Source organism: Chlorocebus sabaeus, chromosome 16 (genome assembly GCF_047675955.1).
Source record: "Chlorocebus sabaeus isolate Y175 chromosome 16, mChlSab1.0.hap1, whole genome shotgun sequence".
Lineage (NCBI taxonomy): Eukaryota > Metazoa > Chordata > Mammalia > Primates > Cercopithecidae > Chlorocebus > Chlorocebus sabaeus.
In genome coordinates, this window is record NC_132919.1 from 9,004,106 (window position 1) to 9,020,605 (window position 16,500).

General features: G+C 51.6%; 1 protein-coding gene across 5 annotated transcripts in view; it reads left to right on the top strand.

Moving 5' to 3' along the window:
- The window catches only part of NTN1 (netrin 1), a 248,776-nt gene that overhangs the window by 152,405 nt on the left and 79,871 nt on the right, over window positions 1-16,500 (top strand). For all 5 annotated transcript variants that reach the window (XM_008010329.3, XM_008010325.3, XM_037987319.2 and 2 more), the window contains exon 3: window positions 14,650-14,838. In XM_008010329.3, coding sequence (XP_008008520.1) covers window positions 14,650-14,838 — 189 coding nt within the window. The remainder of the gene's footprint in view (window positions 1-14,649; window positions 14,839-16,500) is intronic.

Genomic DNA, 16,500 nt, shown 5'->3' on the forward strand with positions numbered 1-16,500 from the left:
TGTGCACCACCTCTGGGGAAAAGAGATTGGAAGGAACCCCCCCCTCAACACACACACACACCCCGCCGCCACCCCACCGAGCTGCTAACCAGACATCTGGGCAGGGCGGACAAGTCACAGAGCAAAGAGAATTTCATGGCAACAAAAGCTTCCGGGAGAACTTTGCTCAGACAGCCTCTTCCAGTTTGAAACTTCTCTGCCTTCAGGAGTGAATTCCAGCAGTCGTAGGGTTTTATACGGCTTCTTTCTGCCTGAGACCATGTCACCCTCACCATGCTGCTGGGGGTCTGGGAAGAGCTCCGAATTAGTTTGGTGAAAAGTTAGTCACCATTAACTATTGCCAGGTCCCTGGCAACATCTCTTTGCTTCTTGGGACCTTGTTTTTCTTATCTCTTCTTCTACAAGAGGGTAAATGAGGAACCCCTGGAAGACTGCACCAGCCCCAAGACCCTGGATTTGCCCTTAGAACACTGTCCCCCTTCCTTCTTTTGCTGATAGATCTGGAGCTTGGAGAGGAGTGGGTGGGACGGGGTGAGGTTTCATGCAGGGTCCTATTGTAAGAAAGGAGCAGGGCAAGGCGCTGTGGCACGCACCTGTAATCCCAGCACTTTGGGAGGCTGAGGAGGGTGGATCACTTGAGGTAGGAGTTCAAGACCAGCCTGGCCAACATGGTGAAACCCCATCTCTACTAAAAACGCAAAAATTAGCCAGGCGTGGTGGCGCACACCTGTAATCCCAGCACTTTGGGAGGCCAGGGAAGGTGAATCACTTGGCCAGGAGTTTGAGACCACCCTGGCCAACACAGTGAAACCCCGTCTCTACTAAAAATACAAAAATTAGCTGGGCATGGTGGTGGGCGCCTGTAATCTTCAGCTACTTGGAAGGCTGAGACAGGAGAATCGCTTGAACCCGGAGGCAGAGGTTGCAGTGAGCTGAGATCATGCCCCTGCACTCCAGCCTGGGCGACAAGAGTGAAATCCCGTCTCAAAAAATATATAATAAATCAATAAGGAAGTAAGGAGCAAGACCGCCAGTCTCGGGACCTCCATTGTGAAACTGTTTTTGCCCTGAAAGGCAAGAAAGTTTGCATCTCATAGACAGTGAGCAGCCATGGAAGGTTCCAGAACAGGGCAGTGACAAATGAGGGGAATGTCTGAAGAGGGATTTGGAGTGGAGGGCTGGTTGGAGGTGGAGAAGGCGTAGAGGTGCCCATGGCACATAGAGGGCCGGGCTGAAGTCCCCGAAGGAGGTGGTAGGGAGAGCACCCACCCGCTGCCTGGGGCAGAGGCTCGGGACTGGAACGTGGAGGGAGGATCTGAGGAACGCAGCAGACAAAGAACTGATGACTGCTCAGGGCTTACCGAAGCCTCCTCGGCATTTCCTCCAAGAGAGGGGCTGGCCCGCCGGGCAGGCAGAGAGGAGGATGTTTGTGCGGGAGGAACCCTGAGTGATTCTTTTGCAGCAAGGGCCTGGGAGATGTTCATTAGGAAGGGATTGTTTCAAAGCCTTAGGGGGAGGCATGGCAGCCAAAAAAGGACAGGGGATAGAAAAGGCTAAGATGTTTACAGAGAGAGAAAAAAAAAAAGACAGTGGAAAAAATGACGACGAGGTCAAGCAGATTTGGGGGATGGCCCCCGCTGTCCACTGTGGGGGGCCGGGTGCCCCACACAGCAGGAGAAAGAGCCACAGGGCCTGGGCTGTGCTTTTTGGAGAGCCGAGCCTGTGACCTCCGTGTGCTTAATCCTGCCCGTGGCCCTGATCCCAAACCCCACGAAATGCCCTCTCCTGTCTGTTTGCCGCCAGCCTGTTTCATCAGTTGGTCTCCCCTGGACATTTCTGCTTGAAGAAGGAGACAGGACTCACCGGACTTAAGACTTATTTGCCCACCACCCCAGTCCCTTCTCCCAGAAGCCCAAGAGGGTCTGGCTGCGGGGCGGGAGGCAAACTCCTAGCAGCCCTTTTGTCTGACATCTTGACAAAAGGACTGGGGCCTTTCCCAAGCCCCACAGGTGTGAAGAACTTGTTACTGTAGTGTTTATTCAGCCCTATTAGTGGCCTGAAGGACTGTTGACAGAAGGCCCCTTTGTGTTCAGACTTGGCTAAAGCTCCCTAAGCCCTCGACAAACACAGGCCACTTATCTCCCGGGACTTTATCAGAAACCATCTTAAGCCTGTCTTTGGCAGGCCGGGAACTCCAGCCTCCCATCCCACTCCGACTGTGACTCCAGGCACTGAGGTTCCAAAACACTTCCCACTTTCTTTCATTTTTCTTACCACCTGGATCCACCCCTCTTCCAAGGCATTTCTGGCATCAGAGATAAAGCACAGGTGGTCGCGGGGAGGGGGAAGGGAGGGTGGACAGAAATTTTGTTTTCAAATTGGACCCTAAAAACGAAATGGCATGGCCCGGCAGGCCTGTTTCTGAAAGAGAGACTTAAGAGAAGTGTGTGGGCTCCTCTTTGGGAGAACTTGGCTTCAGGGGCCTCCAAGGCTGACCACGGAGGGTCCCTATTGAGAGGTGAAGCCAGCTGGACTTCCAGGGTCCAGTGGGGAATTGGAAAACTTTTCTGTCTTACAGGAGGATTGTAAAATGCCCCCATCGGTGCTCTGTAGCTAGAAAGAGGATTGTAAAATGCACCAATCAGCGCTCTGTAAAACGCACCAATCAGCGCTCTGTAAAACGCACCAATCAGTGCTCTGTAAAATGCACCAATCAGCGCTCTGTAAAACACACCAACCAGCGCTCTGTAAAAGGCACCAATCAGCGCTTTGTAAAACGCACCAATCAGCGCTCTGTAAAATGCACCAACCAGTGCTCTGTAAAACGCACCAATCAATGCTCTGTAAAACACACCAATGAGCCTAAAAGTAGCCAATCACTGGGAGGATTGAAAAAAGGGCACTCTGATAGGACAGAAATGGAACATGAGCCAGAACAAATAAGAGAATAAAAGCTGGCCACCCCCACCCCAGCCAGCAGTGGCAACCCACTTGGGTCCTCTTCTGCACTGTGGAAGTTTTGTTCTTTTGCTCTTCACGGTGAATCTTGCTGCTGCTCACTCTTTGGGTCCGTTTTGGGTCCGTGCCACCTTTAAGAGCTGTAACACTCACTGCCAAGGTCCATGGCTTCATTCTCGAAGTAAGCGAGACCACGAACCCACAGGCAGGAACCAACTCTGGACACACTCTTGCTCATTGCCCTCTGCTAAATCCCCCTGCTATGCCACCACATGCCCAAAAGTAGACTCCTTTCTTCTCCCCCAAAATAGTTTCCTCTGCCCAGTTCCCTGGAGAGGATCCTGCACACCCATTCTCTCTGAAAGACCCAGGTGGTCATCAGTCCTGTTGGCTACACCCCTCTGATGGTTTCCCTGGAAAGGCTCCCCTACCTCCACTTTCAGCAAGGAAGAAGCCTGTAGGATCCTCTCACCACCACCCCAGGGCCATGGCGAGTCCCAGCTGTGATCCACCCGCTGCCTGGAGGTGGTCTTAGTGTCCTTTCCACAGCCCTGTCACTTGCTTGATCCAGTCCCACCCTGAAGCTTCTTTACAGCATCATTACCTAGCCTGGAGCACCCCACTTCTGAATTCCAGGGTCCCCTCCCAAAGGCCTCCATGCTGATGTGAGTCTGTGATCTGTCCCCTACCCTGCAGGAGTTTTGAGTAACATGAGTTAGACTTTTAGGGCCAGAAAAGAACTTAGAAATCATCAGACCCAAATGTCTTCATTTTTCACATGGGAGAATGGGCTCAGAGGGGCCCACTGGACTTTCCGGGGTCACATACCTGGGGGAGTCGTGGAGCCGGAGCTAGAGTCCAGGCTTCCTACATCAGGCCCAAGCTCTCTTTCCTCTGGCTTGCTTGTGAGGTGGTAGCCATTGTGTAGCCATTGTGTTTGATCTTGGTTAGTAATAGTTACACTCGCCTAAGCCCTGCCTCTCTACACTGTGAGATCCTAGGTTCTTGTCTTCTGGTAGCTTTTTTCTCCTCTGCGTGATCTAGACTAGTGGTTCTCAAAGTATGGCCCTTAGATGGGCAGCATCAGCACCACCTGGGAGCTAGTGAGGTGCCCATCATCATGCCCCACGCACAGCCTACAGAATCAGAAATTCTGGGGGGCGGCCAGGCGCAGTGGTTCATGCCTGTAATCCAAGCACTTTGGGAGGCCTAGGCGGGTGGATCACCTGAGGTCAGGAGTTCGAGACCAGCCTGGCCCACATGGTGAAACCCTGTCTTTACTAAAAATACAAAAATGAGCCAGGTGTGGTGGCGGGTGCCTGTAATCCCAGCTACTCGGGAGACTGAGGCAGGAGAATCGCTTGAACCCGGGAGGCAGAGGTTGCAGTTAGGCAGGCAGATCACCTAAGGTCAGGAGTTCAAGATCAATCTGGGCAACATGGTGAAACCCCGTCTCTACTAAAAATACAAAAAAAAAAATTAGCCAGGTGTGGTGGCGGGTGCCTGTAATCCCAGCTCCTTGGGAGCCTGAGGCAGGAGAATCGCTTGAACCTGGGAGGCGGAGCTTGCAGTGAGCCGAGATCCTGCCACTGCCCTCCAGCCTGGGCGACAGAGCAAGACTCCTCTCAAAAAAAGAAAAAGAAACTCTGGGGTTGTCTCAGCTCCCTGTGTCTTAGGAGGGAATGCTGGTGAATCTGTTCACCCAGGCTGGAGAAGCATCACAGGTTGGGGCCTGGAGAGGGGTGTGGTAGCTGCTTGAATTAAAAACCACAGCTCAAGAGAAGGAAGAGGGGGCCGTGGTCTGTTGAGAGAGGAAAATGCAGTAACGCCAGCCCTATGGCAGGCGTGCTTCCCACTCAGAGCTGGGCACTTCCAACGTCTCCGTTCATGTTTGTTGAATGAAGCAACGAATAGGCAGTCAGGCAGAAGCAGGTCCTGTTTGGGTGTCCTTGTGGCATCTTAAAGTGCCACATCTTCCCTCACATGGTCTCTGGGACTCCAGAGAGTCCCATGGGACATGCTTACCTCGCCTGGCTCTCATGCCCAGCGTGGACTGACTCTGCCTGTTGACTTTTCTTTCACACAAGCGAGTTGCGCAGTTCTTCTGGCCGTCTCTAGGAGATGTTTGTCAGTGGTTTTTAAAATGGTTGAAACGAGGCATCCTCAATGAGTGCAAACCCTAGAGCCTTGAGTGGAACCAACTACTCCTGTGTGATGTCCTCACGGTCCTCGTAGGGGTCGTCCAATCTCGTGACTCCCTCTGGCTGGTCACTGCTGCATTGTGTCTGGCTGACTGATGTCTCCAGTGACGAACTTGAAGCCTGTGTTTGGGGGATGGTGGTGGACCTAGGAGTGAGGCCACAGCAGAAGCAGCATTAACCAGACTTTAGCATGCCCAGGTATCTCCACCGACCCTGCCAGGGCAGGGACCATGGCTGTCCTGCTCACTGTGACGTCCCCAGCACCTTGCATGGTGCCCAGAATGCACCAAGTAGGGGCTCAGTACATACTTGTTGAATGCTTCGATAAATTCATGCCCTACCAGATTTGCTGATAGTGAAGTAAAACCTAAGTCTGGGCTCGGATTGTTTTATAAATATATGTACGTGTATGATCGTTTCTCTTATGCCCAGCTCACCTGTAGACACAAAGGACTGTGAGTCCCAGAAATGCTTGGCCCAGTCCTGCCTCGGCCCCTTTTCCTAACGGAGCCCTCTGAGAGGCTGGCTCAGAATGATCCCCAGGTGTGGGCAGGAGTTAGGTGTGTGGGCAGCTAGGGTTGCTCAACCCAGTCATGTCAGGAGACGCTGAAAATGGGGCTCAGAAAAACACACTGGGGGCGGAATACCTGAAATTTATAAACAGGGGCTGAACAATTTCTAAATAAACAGCATACCAAATGGAGTAGCAAAGTAATAAAGGAAATACAGACTACCTCAAAGTCTTAAAAATAACTCTCAAGTATTTTTATGATTCTGAGCCAGTCATTTAAGGAGAAGTTTCTCTTGAAACCAGGCTTCTACCCACTGCCCCATCACAGACCCCCGTGGTCAAACCTCCCTTTACCTCCCCCTGCAGAGGCTCTCTGTCTGCACAGTGGGTCACGTCCCAACTGGTTTCTTTTCCACTGAGTTTCAGTTCCATCCCTCCCCATCAGAGTCTGCATTTGCACAGGATCCCCAGGTGACCGTAGGCACGGTATAGTTGGGGCAGTGCTGGCAGAATATCCCGTCTGTACTCCGACTCTCCTCTCCCCGTCGTTCCAGACAGATTCAGAAGAACGGCCTCCTTGAGTGTTAGTCTTGACAGCTCTGGTCACCGTTGAAAACAGTGCAATTACTAGACCACTGTCCGCCTCCCCCTGAGACAGGAAGCACCCTGGTACAGGACTCCATCTTGCCTGCGTCTGTCACACCAGCACCTGGCCCTTTTAAAGGCTTCAGTCAAAGCTTCGTTGAAGGAGTTAATGATGGTCACCTCCTGGAGCAGCTTTCCTCCCCTCCCCTCTCCTCTCCTTTCCTTTCCTTTGATGGAGTTTCGCTCTTGTGGCCCAGGCTGGAATGCAATGGCATGATCTCGGCTCACCGTGACCTGTGCCTCCCGGGTTCAAGTGATTCTCCTGCCTCATCCTCTCGAGTAGCTGGGATTACAGGCGCCCACCACCACGCCCAGCTAATTTTGTATTTTTTAGTAGAGACGGGGTTTCTCCATGTTGGCCAGGCTGGTCTCGAACTCCCAACCTCAGGTGATCTGCCCGCCTCGGCCTCCCAAAGTGCTGGGATTACAGGCGTGAGCCACCGCGCCCGGCGCTCTTGGCGCAGCTTTCTAAGCCTCAGAGTTTGCACTCAGAGGACAGCATCTTAGGCTGTGGGAAATAAATATTTACATACCCCGGAGGCGGCGAGCGTCATGATCTCTCTGACCCAGGAATTCTCAAACTCAACACTGTGGGCATTTGGCAGACTCCGTTTGGGGGGGACTGTCCTGTGTATTGTAGGAAGTTTAGCAGCCTCTCTGGTTTCTATCCCCTGGATGCAAACAGCCCCTCCCTCCCCAGTCGTGATAACCAACAATGTTCGTAGACATTGCCAAATGCCCAGTGGCGGACAAAATTGCTACCGGTTGAGAACCACTGCCCCATCTCCCTCAGGGAGTTTGTGAGTTGCACATGCTGAGTAGGTCTCCTGGTCCTTACCCAGCAGCCATGGACTTACCTAGCAGAGGAGCTGGTGGGGGAAGCAGCGCCCGCCCCCAGCCCTGCAAGTTTTTGCCATGCATGCCCCAACCTGCTCATGTGGCCTGGACATGTGGAAATGTGTCAACAATCATGACAGATCTGAGAGCAGTGCCTGTCCCAGTGCGCAGGCAGCCAACGGCTGGGGCCTCCAGCCTGTGATGGTGCCTATGTGAGTTGTTTTTTTTTTTTTTAATTTTTATTTTTTTGGAGAGTTCAGCTATTATGCTACAGAGATAACATGGTCAGTCTTCTGAAGAGAACCACTCTGAAAGGGAGAGGACATGGTGATCCTGTGTGCTGGAGGGCTGCCGTGGGGTACCGGGGCCCAGACCAGAGCCTCTGAGAAGACTCATCACCAAATGGCCTTCCTGCTCCAGTGAGAAGCCCCTGGGCCATGTGAAGTCTGGGGGAGTCAGGACCAGAGTCCCTGAGAGACATGGTCTGGAGACTGCTCACCGATGACTGCTGGATGCTTTCTGGGCCTGGGGTAGTCCTGATAGGATTGAGAGTGAGTTTGTCGGGGGCTTTTGGGGCGGGCCAACACCTATGGTTTGGTAAATTCATCAAAAGCAATGGATGCAAATTCAGTCTCTGTGGGCAAGGGCACTACTCAGAGTTCCAGGAAGGGTCCAGGGGACTTAGATGTGGGTTTTTCTCTCTGAAGCACAGCAGTCTGCTTGAGCAGACAGAAGTTAAATTGATGAGTTAAAGTAGTTGAAAGCAACAATCAGATGTCACAAGGCCATGCCTTGTTAGGGAGTGGTTCAGGCAGTAAATCCTCTGTCTGCCCTACCTGTCTAACTAGCTAACTGTCTCTATACATACCTGCTTGGCTGTCTACCTGCCCACCTACCTATCCATCCATCCATCCATCCATCCATGCATGCATCTGTCTAGCCATTTATCTATCCATCCATTTCATGCATCCATTCATCCATCCATCCACCCACCTATCAACTCCATCCATCCATCCATCCATCCATCCATCCATCCATCCCTCCCTCCCTCCATCTATTCATCCGTCCATCCATCTACCTTTTCATCCTTCCATTCATCCACCTTTTCATCCTTCCATTCATCCATCCATCCATCCATCCATGCATCCATGCGTCCATCCAACCATCCATGCGCCTGTCTATCCATTTATCTATCCATCCATTTCATCCATCCATTCATCCTTCCATTCATACCATCCATCCACCCACCTATCAACCCCATCCATCCATCCATCCATCCATCCATCCATCCCTCCATCTATCCATCTGTCCATCTATCCACCTTTTCATCCTTCCATCCATCCATCCATCCATCCATCCATGCATCTATCCATTTATCTATCCATCCATTTCATGCATCCATTCATCCTTCCATCCATCCATCCACCCACCTATCAGCTCCATCCATCCATCCATCCATCTGTTCCTCCATCCCTCCATCTATTCATCCGTCCATCCATCCACCTTTTCATCTATCCATCCATCCATCCATCCATGCATCCATGCATGCATCCATCCACCCATCCATGCATTCATCCATGCATCTGTCTACCCACTTATCTATCCATCCATTTCATGCATCCATTCATCCTTCCATTCATACCATCCATCCATCCTTCCATCCACCCACCTATCAACTCCATCCATCCATCCCTCCATCCATCCCTCCCTCCCTCCCTCCCTCCCTCCATCTATCCATCTGTCCATTAATCCACCTTTTCATCCTTCCATTCATTCATCCATCCATCCATCTTCTCTCTTGTTTGCTTTCTCTCTCTCATTTGCACAACAAAAATGAATGAAGGCTTTCTGTGGGCTGGAGGATATAAGAGCAAACACTGTCCCTTCCTCAACAAGCCAACACAGTTAATGAGAGATTAGTCCCACTTGATCAGATAATTTTGTGACATGAGTTTGTTCCCTCCATTAGATGGGGAACCCATGGATAGTTGAGAGTGCATTGTCCACCTGTGTATCTCACATAGCCTGTAGCACAGAGCTGGGCACATAGCTAGAGCACTGTCAGTATGCACTGAATTGATCTGACCTGGGGGAGTGGGAAGGGGTTGGGCAGTTCCAGGTTGGTGGGAGAGGGAGAGGGGCAGAAAGGCAGGAATGTTGAGAGGTAAGGAGTGGCCACAGGCATGTGTTGAAATAGGACTTAGAGAACTTTTTGATGGGGGAAGAAAATAGGAACCCACCTCTTGGGCCTCTCTCCCTACTGGGTTTCTGGTTGGAAAGTGGGGCCTCTCCCCCTCCTACCTTCCTTACCTCGTTATGCCCTGGATCTGAAATGCAGAGCATTTGTGCTCCTCTTTGGCTAGCACAAAGCTTGGGGGGGTGTCTTTGGGTGGCTGGGGTACCCCTGGATAAGAGGCAGAGCCTCAAAGGCCTAGGCAGGGCTTCTGTTCTTGCCCCTGCTGGTCCCTCAGAGTGTCTCTGCCGCCCTCAACCCCCTTTTCTCTGGGCTGACCTCTCTGTGCTCACAAAGCTGCCCTTTCCTCCCTGCCTTGAAATCTGATAATGAAACTAATACCCAATATTTTTGCCTCCAAGAGATGCAGGAGATAAACAGGAAGGATTAAGGTGTCTCTCCGAGGAAGGGGCTGGGGACAGGCCGGGAGTTGGGTGACGCCTCTCTGTGGAGCTGAGGGATCCAGATGTGAGCTGCTTCGCCCAATGCATTTTTCCATCTGTGCAGAGAAAATAAAACAAAGAGAAAAGAAAACAAGCTGTAAAATACTTTGCAGAAGTCTGAGCATGGGCATTTGCCACTTGATGTCTCTTGACAGCCCCAAGAAGAAGGGGAGGGAAGGGACCCCTGCCTTTTGATGTTCGCCTCAGAGTTTTCTTTTGTGTGACCAGTTGTTTAGGAAAAACCTTTTGTTGGCATAAGGTGCATATGGAAGAGAGCTACCAGCCCCCAGCTTCTTCTTGGGGTGGGAAAAGTGGAGGCTGAGCTCCCAGACGGGGCTCAGAGGTTAGGGCAGTCCCCGCTGGGAAATGCAGGAGGAGGACGTTTGCCTCCAAGAAGGACGGGATGATGCTGTTACCAGGCCTTTCCTGGTACAAGGGAGGCCTGAGGAAGTGAGACCTGGGTGATCCTTCCAGATCCCTGTCCCCAGGCAGGTGTTCCAGGTCCTGTGATTTCTGTGCTTGTAGGGAAGATCTAGATTCCGACTGTAGTCTAGGCCAGCTGTTACTTCCAGTGATAAGGGTCCTTTCCTCTGAGCCAGTGAACCAGGAGCCAGAAGGCCTGGGTTCCCATCCTGGACCCCCCATTTACTGGCTCTGTGGTCCTGGGCTGGTTGGTCATTTCACTCTCTGAGCAGGCCCCTGTCACCCTTGTCTGGCAGAGTGGGTCCAAAGAGAGTGAGTGTGCGCGGGCGTGACAGTCGTCTATGGGAGGGCAAGGTGCAGCTGCAGCCTCTTACTTTGCACCTGGTTGAACTCAGCCCTGGGGACACTTGCTGGAGGACACTTAGCAAGGCTCTGGGACTCATCCCCTAGTTTAATTTGGCTTCTGGCTGCTTTCAGATTTCAGGGTAGGAGCTGTCTTTTCTCCTGCATCCCCCACTGCTTTCTCTAGAGCCCTGTCCGCCTCTATTTGTAAATGGAATGACTAATGGGTGAGTGACTTGGCAGTGACTCTAGGAAGAGCACTTAAAGAAGCTTGTCCTAACATCAGAGAGAAAAATTAAAGAGGCACATGTTTTTCTAAAGATCACAAATTAAAGTAACATGTGAATGAGAAACTGTTAAAAATATTTACAGCTTATATGGCAGAAAAGACAAATCATGTTTAATCCTCCCATATAAGATCACTAGACAGCATGAAAAAAAGTCCACCTTATTTGAAAACTGGGCAAATGGCATGAACAGGCAATGCACAAAAAAGAAATATAAATAGAAAAACAATACATGGGGAAATGTCCAACCTTCCTAGTAATCAAAGACATGCAAATTAAAATCATGTGTGTGTGTGTATATGTGTTTTCCCAGACCGATTGGCCAAGATTTTTTAAAAAGAATGCTGATACCAAATGCATATTATTCTTTTCAAGCACATGGTAAAATCGGAGCTCTCATATCCTGCTGGTGGGAGTATAAGCCATACAGCCTTTCTTGAGGGCAGTTTGGCAGTTTGGAGCCAATGTTAGAAACATGTAGAAGGGCTGGGCGTGGTGGCTCATACCTGTAATCCCAGCACTTTGAGAGGCTGAGGTGGGCAGATCACAAGGTCAGGAGTTCGAGATCAGTCTGGCCAGCATAGTGAAACCCCGTCTCTACTAAAAATACAAAAAATGAGTCAGGTGTGGTGGCAGGTGCCTGTAATCCCAGCTATTCGGGAGGCTGAGGCAGGAGAATGGCGTGAACCCGGGAGGCGGAGGTTGCAGTGAGCCGAGATCATGCCATTGCACTCCAACCTGGGCTACAGAACAAGACTCTGTCTCAAAAATAAATAAATAAATAAATAATAAAAATATAAAAACATGTAGATTCAAAATTCAACCCAGTAATTCCATGTAGAGAAATTTGCGCTACAACACTCATCAGAGCAGAGCACAAATATGTATGTTCAAAGGTGGTTCAAGGTGGTTACCTTTACGTTCAAAGGTAGTTAACATGTATAATAGTGAAAAATGGGAAACGGCCTATAGCTGTCCAACCATGGGAGGTCCTTCTTTTAAATGCCTCCACTTCCGACTCCAAGGCATTTAAAAGTGCCAGACGACTTTTATTTTTTAGTTTTAATTTTTGTGAGATAGAGTCTCGCTCAGTGGCTCAGGCCGGGGTACAATGGTGGCTCATGGCAACCTCCACCTCCCAGAATCAAGAGATTCTCCTGCCTCAGCCTCCCAAGTAGCTGGGATTACAGACGCAAATCACCATGCCTGGCATTTTTGTATTTTTTAGTGGAGATGAGGTTTCACCATATTGGCCAGGCTAGTCTCAAACTCCTGACTCCAAGAGATCTGCCCACCTCAGCCTCCCAAAGTGCTGGGATTACAGGTGTGAGCCACCATGCCCAGCCCAGATGACTTTTAAACATTGTGAAGAACAATATTTGACATGAGAAAATGTTTATTATTATGGAAAAAAAAAAAAAAACCTACAAAACTAGATGTGTAAAAGTATGATCTGTGTTTTCTATGTCTGTAGGAAAGAATTAAATAGCTCCACAACTGAACAAATGTTAATTAAGCCTAAAAGGAAAGATCTCTGCAGCAACTGTGGTTGGTGGAAATAGGAGTGTATTCCTTTCTCTTCCTGCTTTTGTTTATCAAGTGCATGAATTAAATATATATTTCTTAGGTTGGGTGCGGTGGCTCAGGCCTGTAATCCCAGCGCTTTGGGAGACCGAAACAGGCAGATCTCTTGAGCCCAGGAGTTCGAGACCAGCCTGGGCAACATGGCGAAACCCTGGTTCTACAAAAAATACAAAAAAAATTAGCTGGGCATGGTGGCACATGCCTGTGGTCCCAGCTACTCGGGAGGCTGAGGTGGAAGGATCTCACGAGCCCGGGAGACAGAGGTCTCAGTGAGCCAAGATCCGTGCCATTGCACTCCAGCCTGGGCAACAGAGTGAGACCCTGCCTCAAACAAAAAACAAAACAAAAATCCCAACATGTATTTCTTTAGAAATTCCATCAGATGTGATTTAGAACACACTGAGCATGAAACCATGTTGTTGAGTGAACAAGAGGACAGACCTGTGCCGGAGTAACCCTGGGGTTGGAAGCCTAAAGAAGAAGGCAGGTGACAGGCAATCCTGATGTGACACAAGGAAAGCTGTGTGAGGCCGTGCTGGGTGCCCATGCCAGGCTTGTGGGGTGGAGTGGGGCTGGGAAGTAACATTGGAACCAAGACCTGGGGGATGAGAAGGAGGCAGCCAGATAAAACAGGGGTGTCCTGGGAGAAAGGGAACAGGATGTCCAAAGCCCCAGAGAGGCAGGCGAGGGGTCCTTGCACATGGCTCTAGAAACAGACCAAAGTTTGGAATCACTGGAGCATAAAGAGTGAGGGGCTGGAGGGCGAGGCAGGACCAGCTTATTTGGAGCCCTGAAGGCCATGCTGAGTGCTTTCAACTTGATCCCAATGGACGCCCTCATTTTGGTGCTTAGAAATCCTGCTCTGGGCTGAGTGTGGTGGCCCACGGCTGTCAGCCCAGCACTTTGGGAGGCTGAGGTGGGAGGATCACAAGGTCAGGAGTTCAAGACCAGTCTGACCAACATGGTGAAACCCCGTCTCTACTAAAAATACAAAAATTCGTCAGGTGTGGTGGTGCGCACCCGTAATCCCAGCTACTGAGGAGGCTGAGGCAGGAGAATCGCTTGAACCCGGGAGGCAGAGGTTGCAGTGAGCTGAGATCGGGCCACTGCACTCCAGCCTGGGTGACAGAGAAGGACTCCCATCTCACAAATAACAAACAAACAAACAAAAAGAAATCCTGCTTCTGCGGATTATGCAGAGGGGAGCCTGTGAGGTTCAGCTCAAGCCACAGGGAACCTGAGGGCAGGATGGTAAGGAGTCAGTGATGTAGGGGAGGTGACTCTGGGTTCAAGTGGAGACCCCAGACCTGAGACTGGAAATACTGATTTGGGAGCTGGGAGCGCAGAGATGATGAGTGGCGAAGGAGACTGACCAGCAGGGCGCGGGGGTGGGCGGGGAAAGGGAGCTGAGTCCTGAGCAATGCTCCTGGGGAGGGAACAGGTAGAGCAGAGCCGTAGCGGACGATGTGGGGGTCCTCTCCCCAGAGCAGGGCTGGGCAGCCTCCGGAAGCCGGCCAGGTTGAGCTGGGAAGAATGACGGTGTGCAGGCCCCAGAGTCCTCAGTGGACGAGGAGGAGGGGGAGAAGGGGAGGCCGGGCTGGTGGCAGGAGCCTCAGTAGTTTGCTCAGCTGCTACAACAAAGTGCCACGGGCTGGGGGCTGAAACGCTAGACGTTTACTTCTCCTAGTTCTGGAGCCTGGAAGTCCAAGATCAAGGTGTTGGCAGGGTTGGTTGCTCTGGAGGCCTTTCTGCATGGCTTGCAGATGGCTGCCCTCTGGCAATGTCCTCACGGGATCTCTCCTCTGTGCACACGCTTCCCTGCGTCCCTCTGTGTCCTCGTCTCCTCTTCTTACAAAGACACAGTCATACTGGCGTAGGGCGCACTCTGAGGGCCTTGTTTTAAGACTTTATCTCTAAATACAGTCACATTCCGAGGTACTGGGGGTCACGGATTCAACATATGAATTTTGGGAGAACCTCAGCCGTGGTACTGTTACGTGCCCAATACATGCTTATGGGTATAAACAGGAGGAGCCGAGGAGGAGCTCCTGGAGCCCACGTCTGCCTGCCTGGCTCTGCTAGTGGAGATGGGAGCAGTTGAGGGGTGGGGTTTCCTTCGGCGCCCATGGGTGCCTGTCCTCCCCGCGCCCCTGTGGCTGACACCTCTCTCGGTCTTCCCCTGCAGCCTGCAACTGCAACCTGCATGCCCGGCGCTGCCGCTTCAACATGGAGCTCTACAAGCTTTCGGGGCGCAAGAGCGGAGGTGTCTGCCTCAACTGTCGCCACAACACCGCCGGCCGCCACTGCCACTACTGCAAGGAGGGCTACTACCGCGACATGGGCAAGCCCATCAGCCACCGGAAGGCCTGCAAAGGTGGGCGACGCGTAGCGGGGTGTGGGGGAGCTGGGGAGACCCTGGGAACATCAGTCCTCCTGCTCCTTCCTCGCTTCCTTTTCTATTTTCTTGCAGTCTCTGTACAAATTGGCATTGACTGAGGTCATCTCTCTCTCTCTCTCTCTCTCTCTCTCTCTCTCACACACACACATACACACACACACACACACACGCGCGCACACAAAGGCCTCCCTGGTATTTGGAGGTGTAAGCCAAAACAAAGGGGCGATGGAGACATGGCTCAAAGGAGAAGAAAGGAGAAGGTGTGATCCCCTACAAGGGTGCAGGGCTGCAGCCGCCAACACTTCTCCCTTCCCTCCCCCTCCTGGGCTTCTCCTCTGCACAGGTGTGCTGCATACCAGAGGCCCGCGAGTCATGTTCGCCAGGCTTACCGTCGGGACAAAGGACTCTCTTTTACCAAATGCACGCAGACGCACTTCTTTGGATGTGTGCGCACCACCCCTCACTCCCCCACCCCCGAAACACACACACACACACACACGCGCACACACACACGTACAGTCACAGCGAGGTCGGCAGTTTCAGGGGCAGGGTCTCAGAAGGAACATTTAATCCATCTGCAAATAGCTTTACTTCTCAGGACAAAAAAAAAAAAATTAAAAGGAGACGGGAGACTCTATTTTCGTCCACTGAAGCAAGCACTAACGTTTTAACTTTCTGCTGTTTGTTTTTCTCCTACCGACAAAAATGAAGCAATGGTCAGATGATTCAGAGAAGTTGATGAAATGCCAGGGAATTCAGTGATGCTGGAGGGTGAGAAGTGGGGCCCCCCACCCCACAAAAGCTTTTGGTAATTCCAGGAACCAAGGCTTTCCTGCTCCAAAACTTATGGCCTAGGGCCAGGGCCTGCCATGAACATGGCTTCCCAGGAAGATATTTACCTCTGAGGGCTGGGGGGCAACACCTCAGCCTGGGTGGGGTCCTGACCTGGACTTGTGTAGACTCTGACACGGCAGGGTCCCGAGCCATGGCAGACAGGCCCAGGTGGTGCGCTGCAGGAAAGAAACCCTTCTGTGGCCACTGCTTAGCGTGTGGATGAAGCAAAAGTGTCATCTTCTTAACAGGAAGTCCACCAGATGTTGGGCACTTGTGTGCAGGACTGACTACATAATTTGTAGGGCCCAGTGCAAAATGAAAATAGGGGGCTTCCAGCACTTTGGGAGGCCGAGATGAGCAGATCACCCTAGGTCAGGACTTCAAGACCAGCCTGCCCAACATGGTGAAACCCCGTCTCCACTAAAAATACAAAAATTAACCGGGCATGGTGGTGCGTGCCTGTAATCCCAGCCACTTGGGAGGCTGAGGCAGGAGAATAGCTTGAGCCCGGGAGGCGGAGGTTGCAGTGAGCCAAGATTGCACCACTGCACTCCAGCCTGGAGTGAGAGTCTCGAAAAAAGAAGAGGAGGAGGAAGAGGAGGAAGAAGAAGAGGAGGAGGAAGAAGAGGAGGAAGAAGAGGAGGAGGAGGAGGAAGAGGAAGAGGAAGAAGAGGAGGAAGAGGAGGAGGAGGAGGGGGAGGAGGGGGAGGAGGGGGAGGGGGGAGGAGGGGAGGGGGGAGGAGGGGGGATGAGGAGAAGGAGAGAACGTCTTGGAAAAAAAAAAAGAAAGTAACAAAGTAGGGG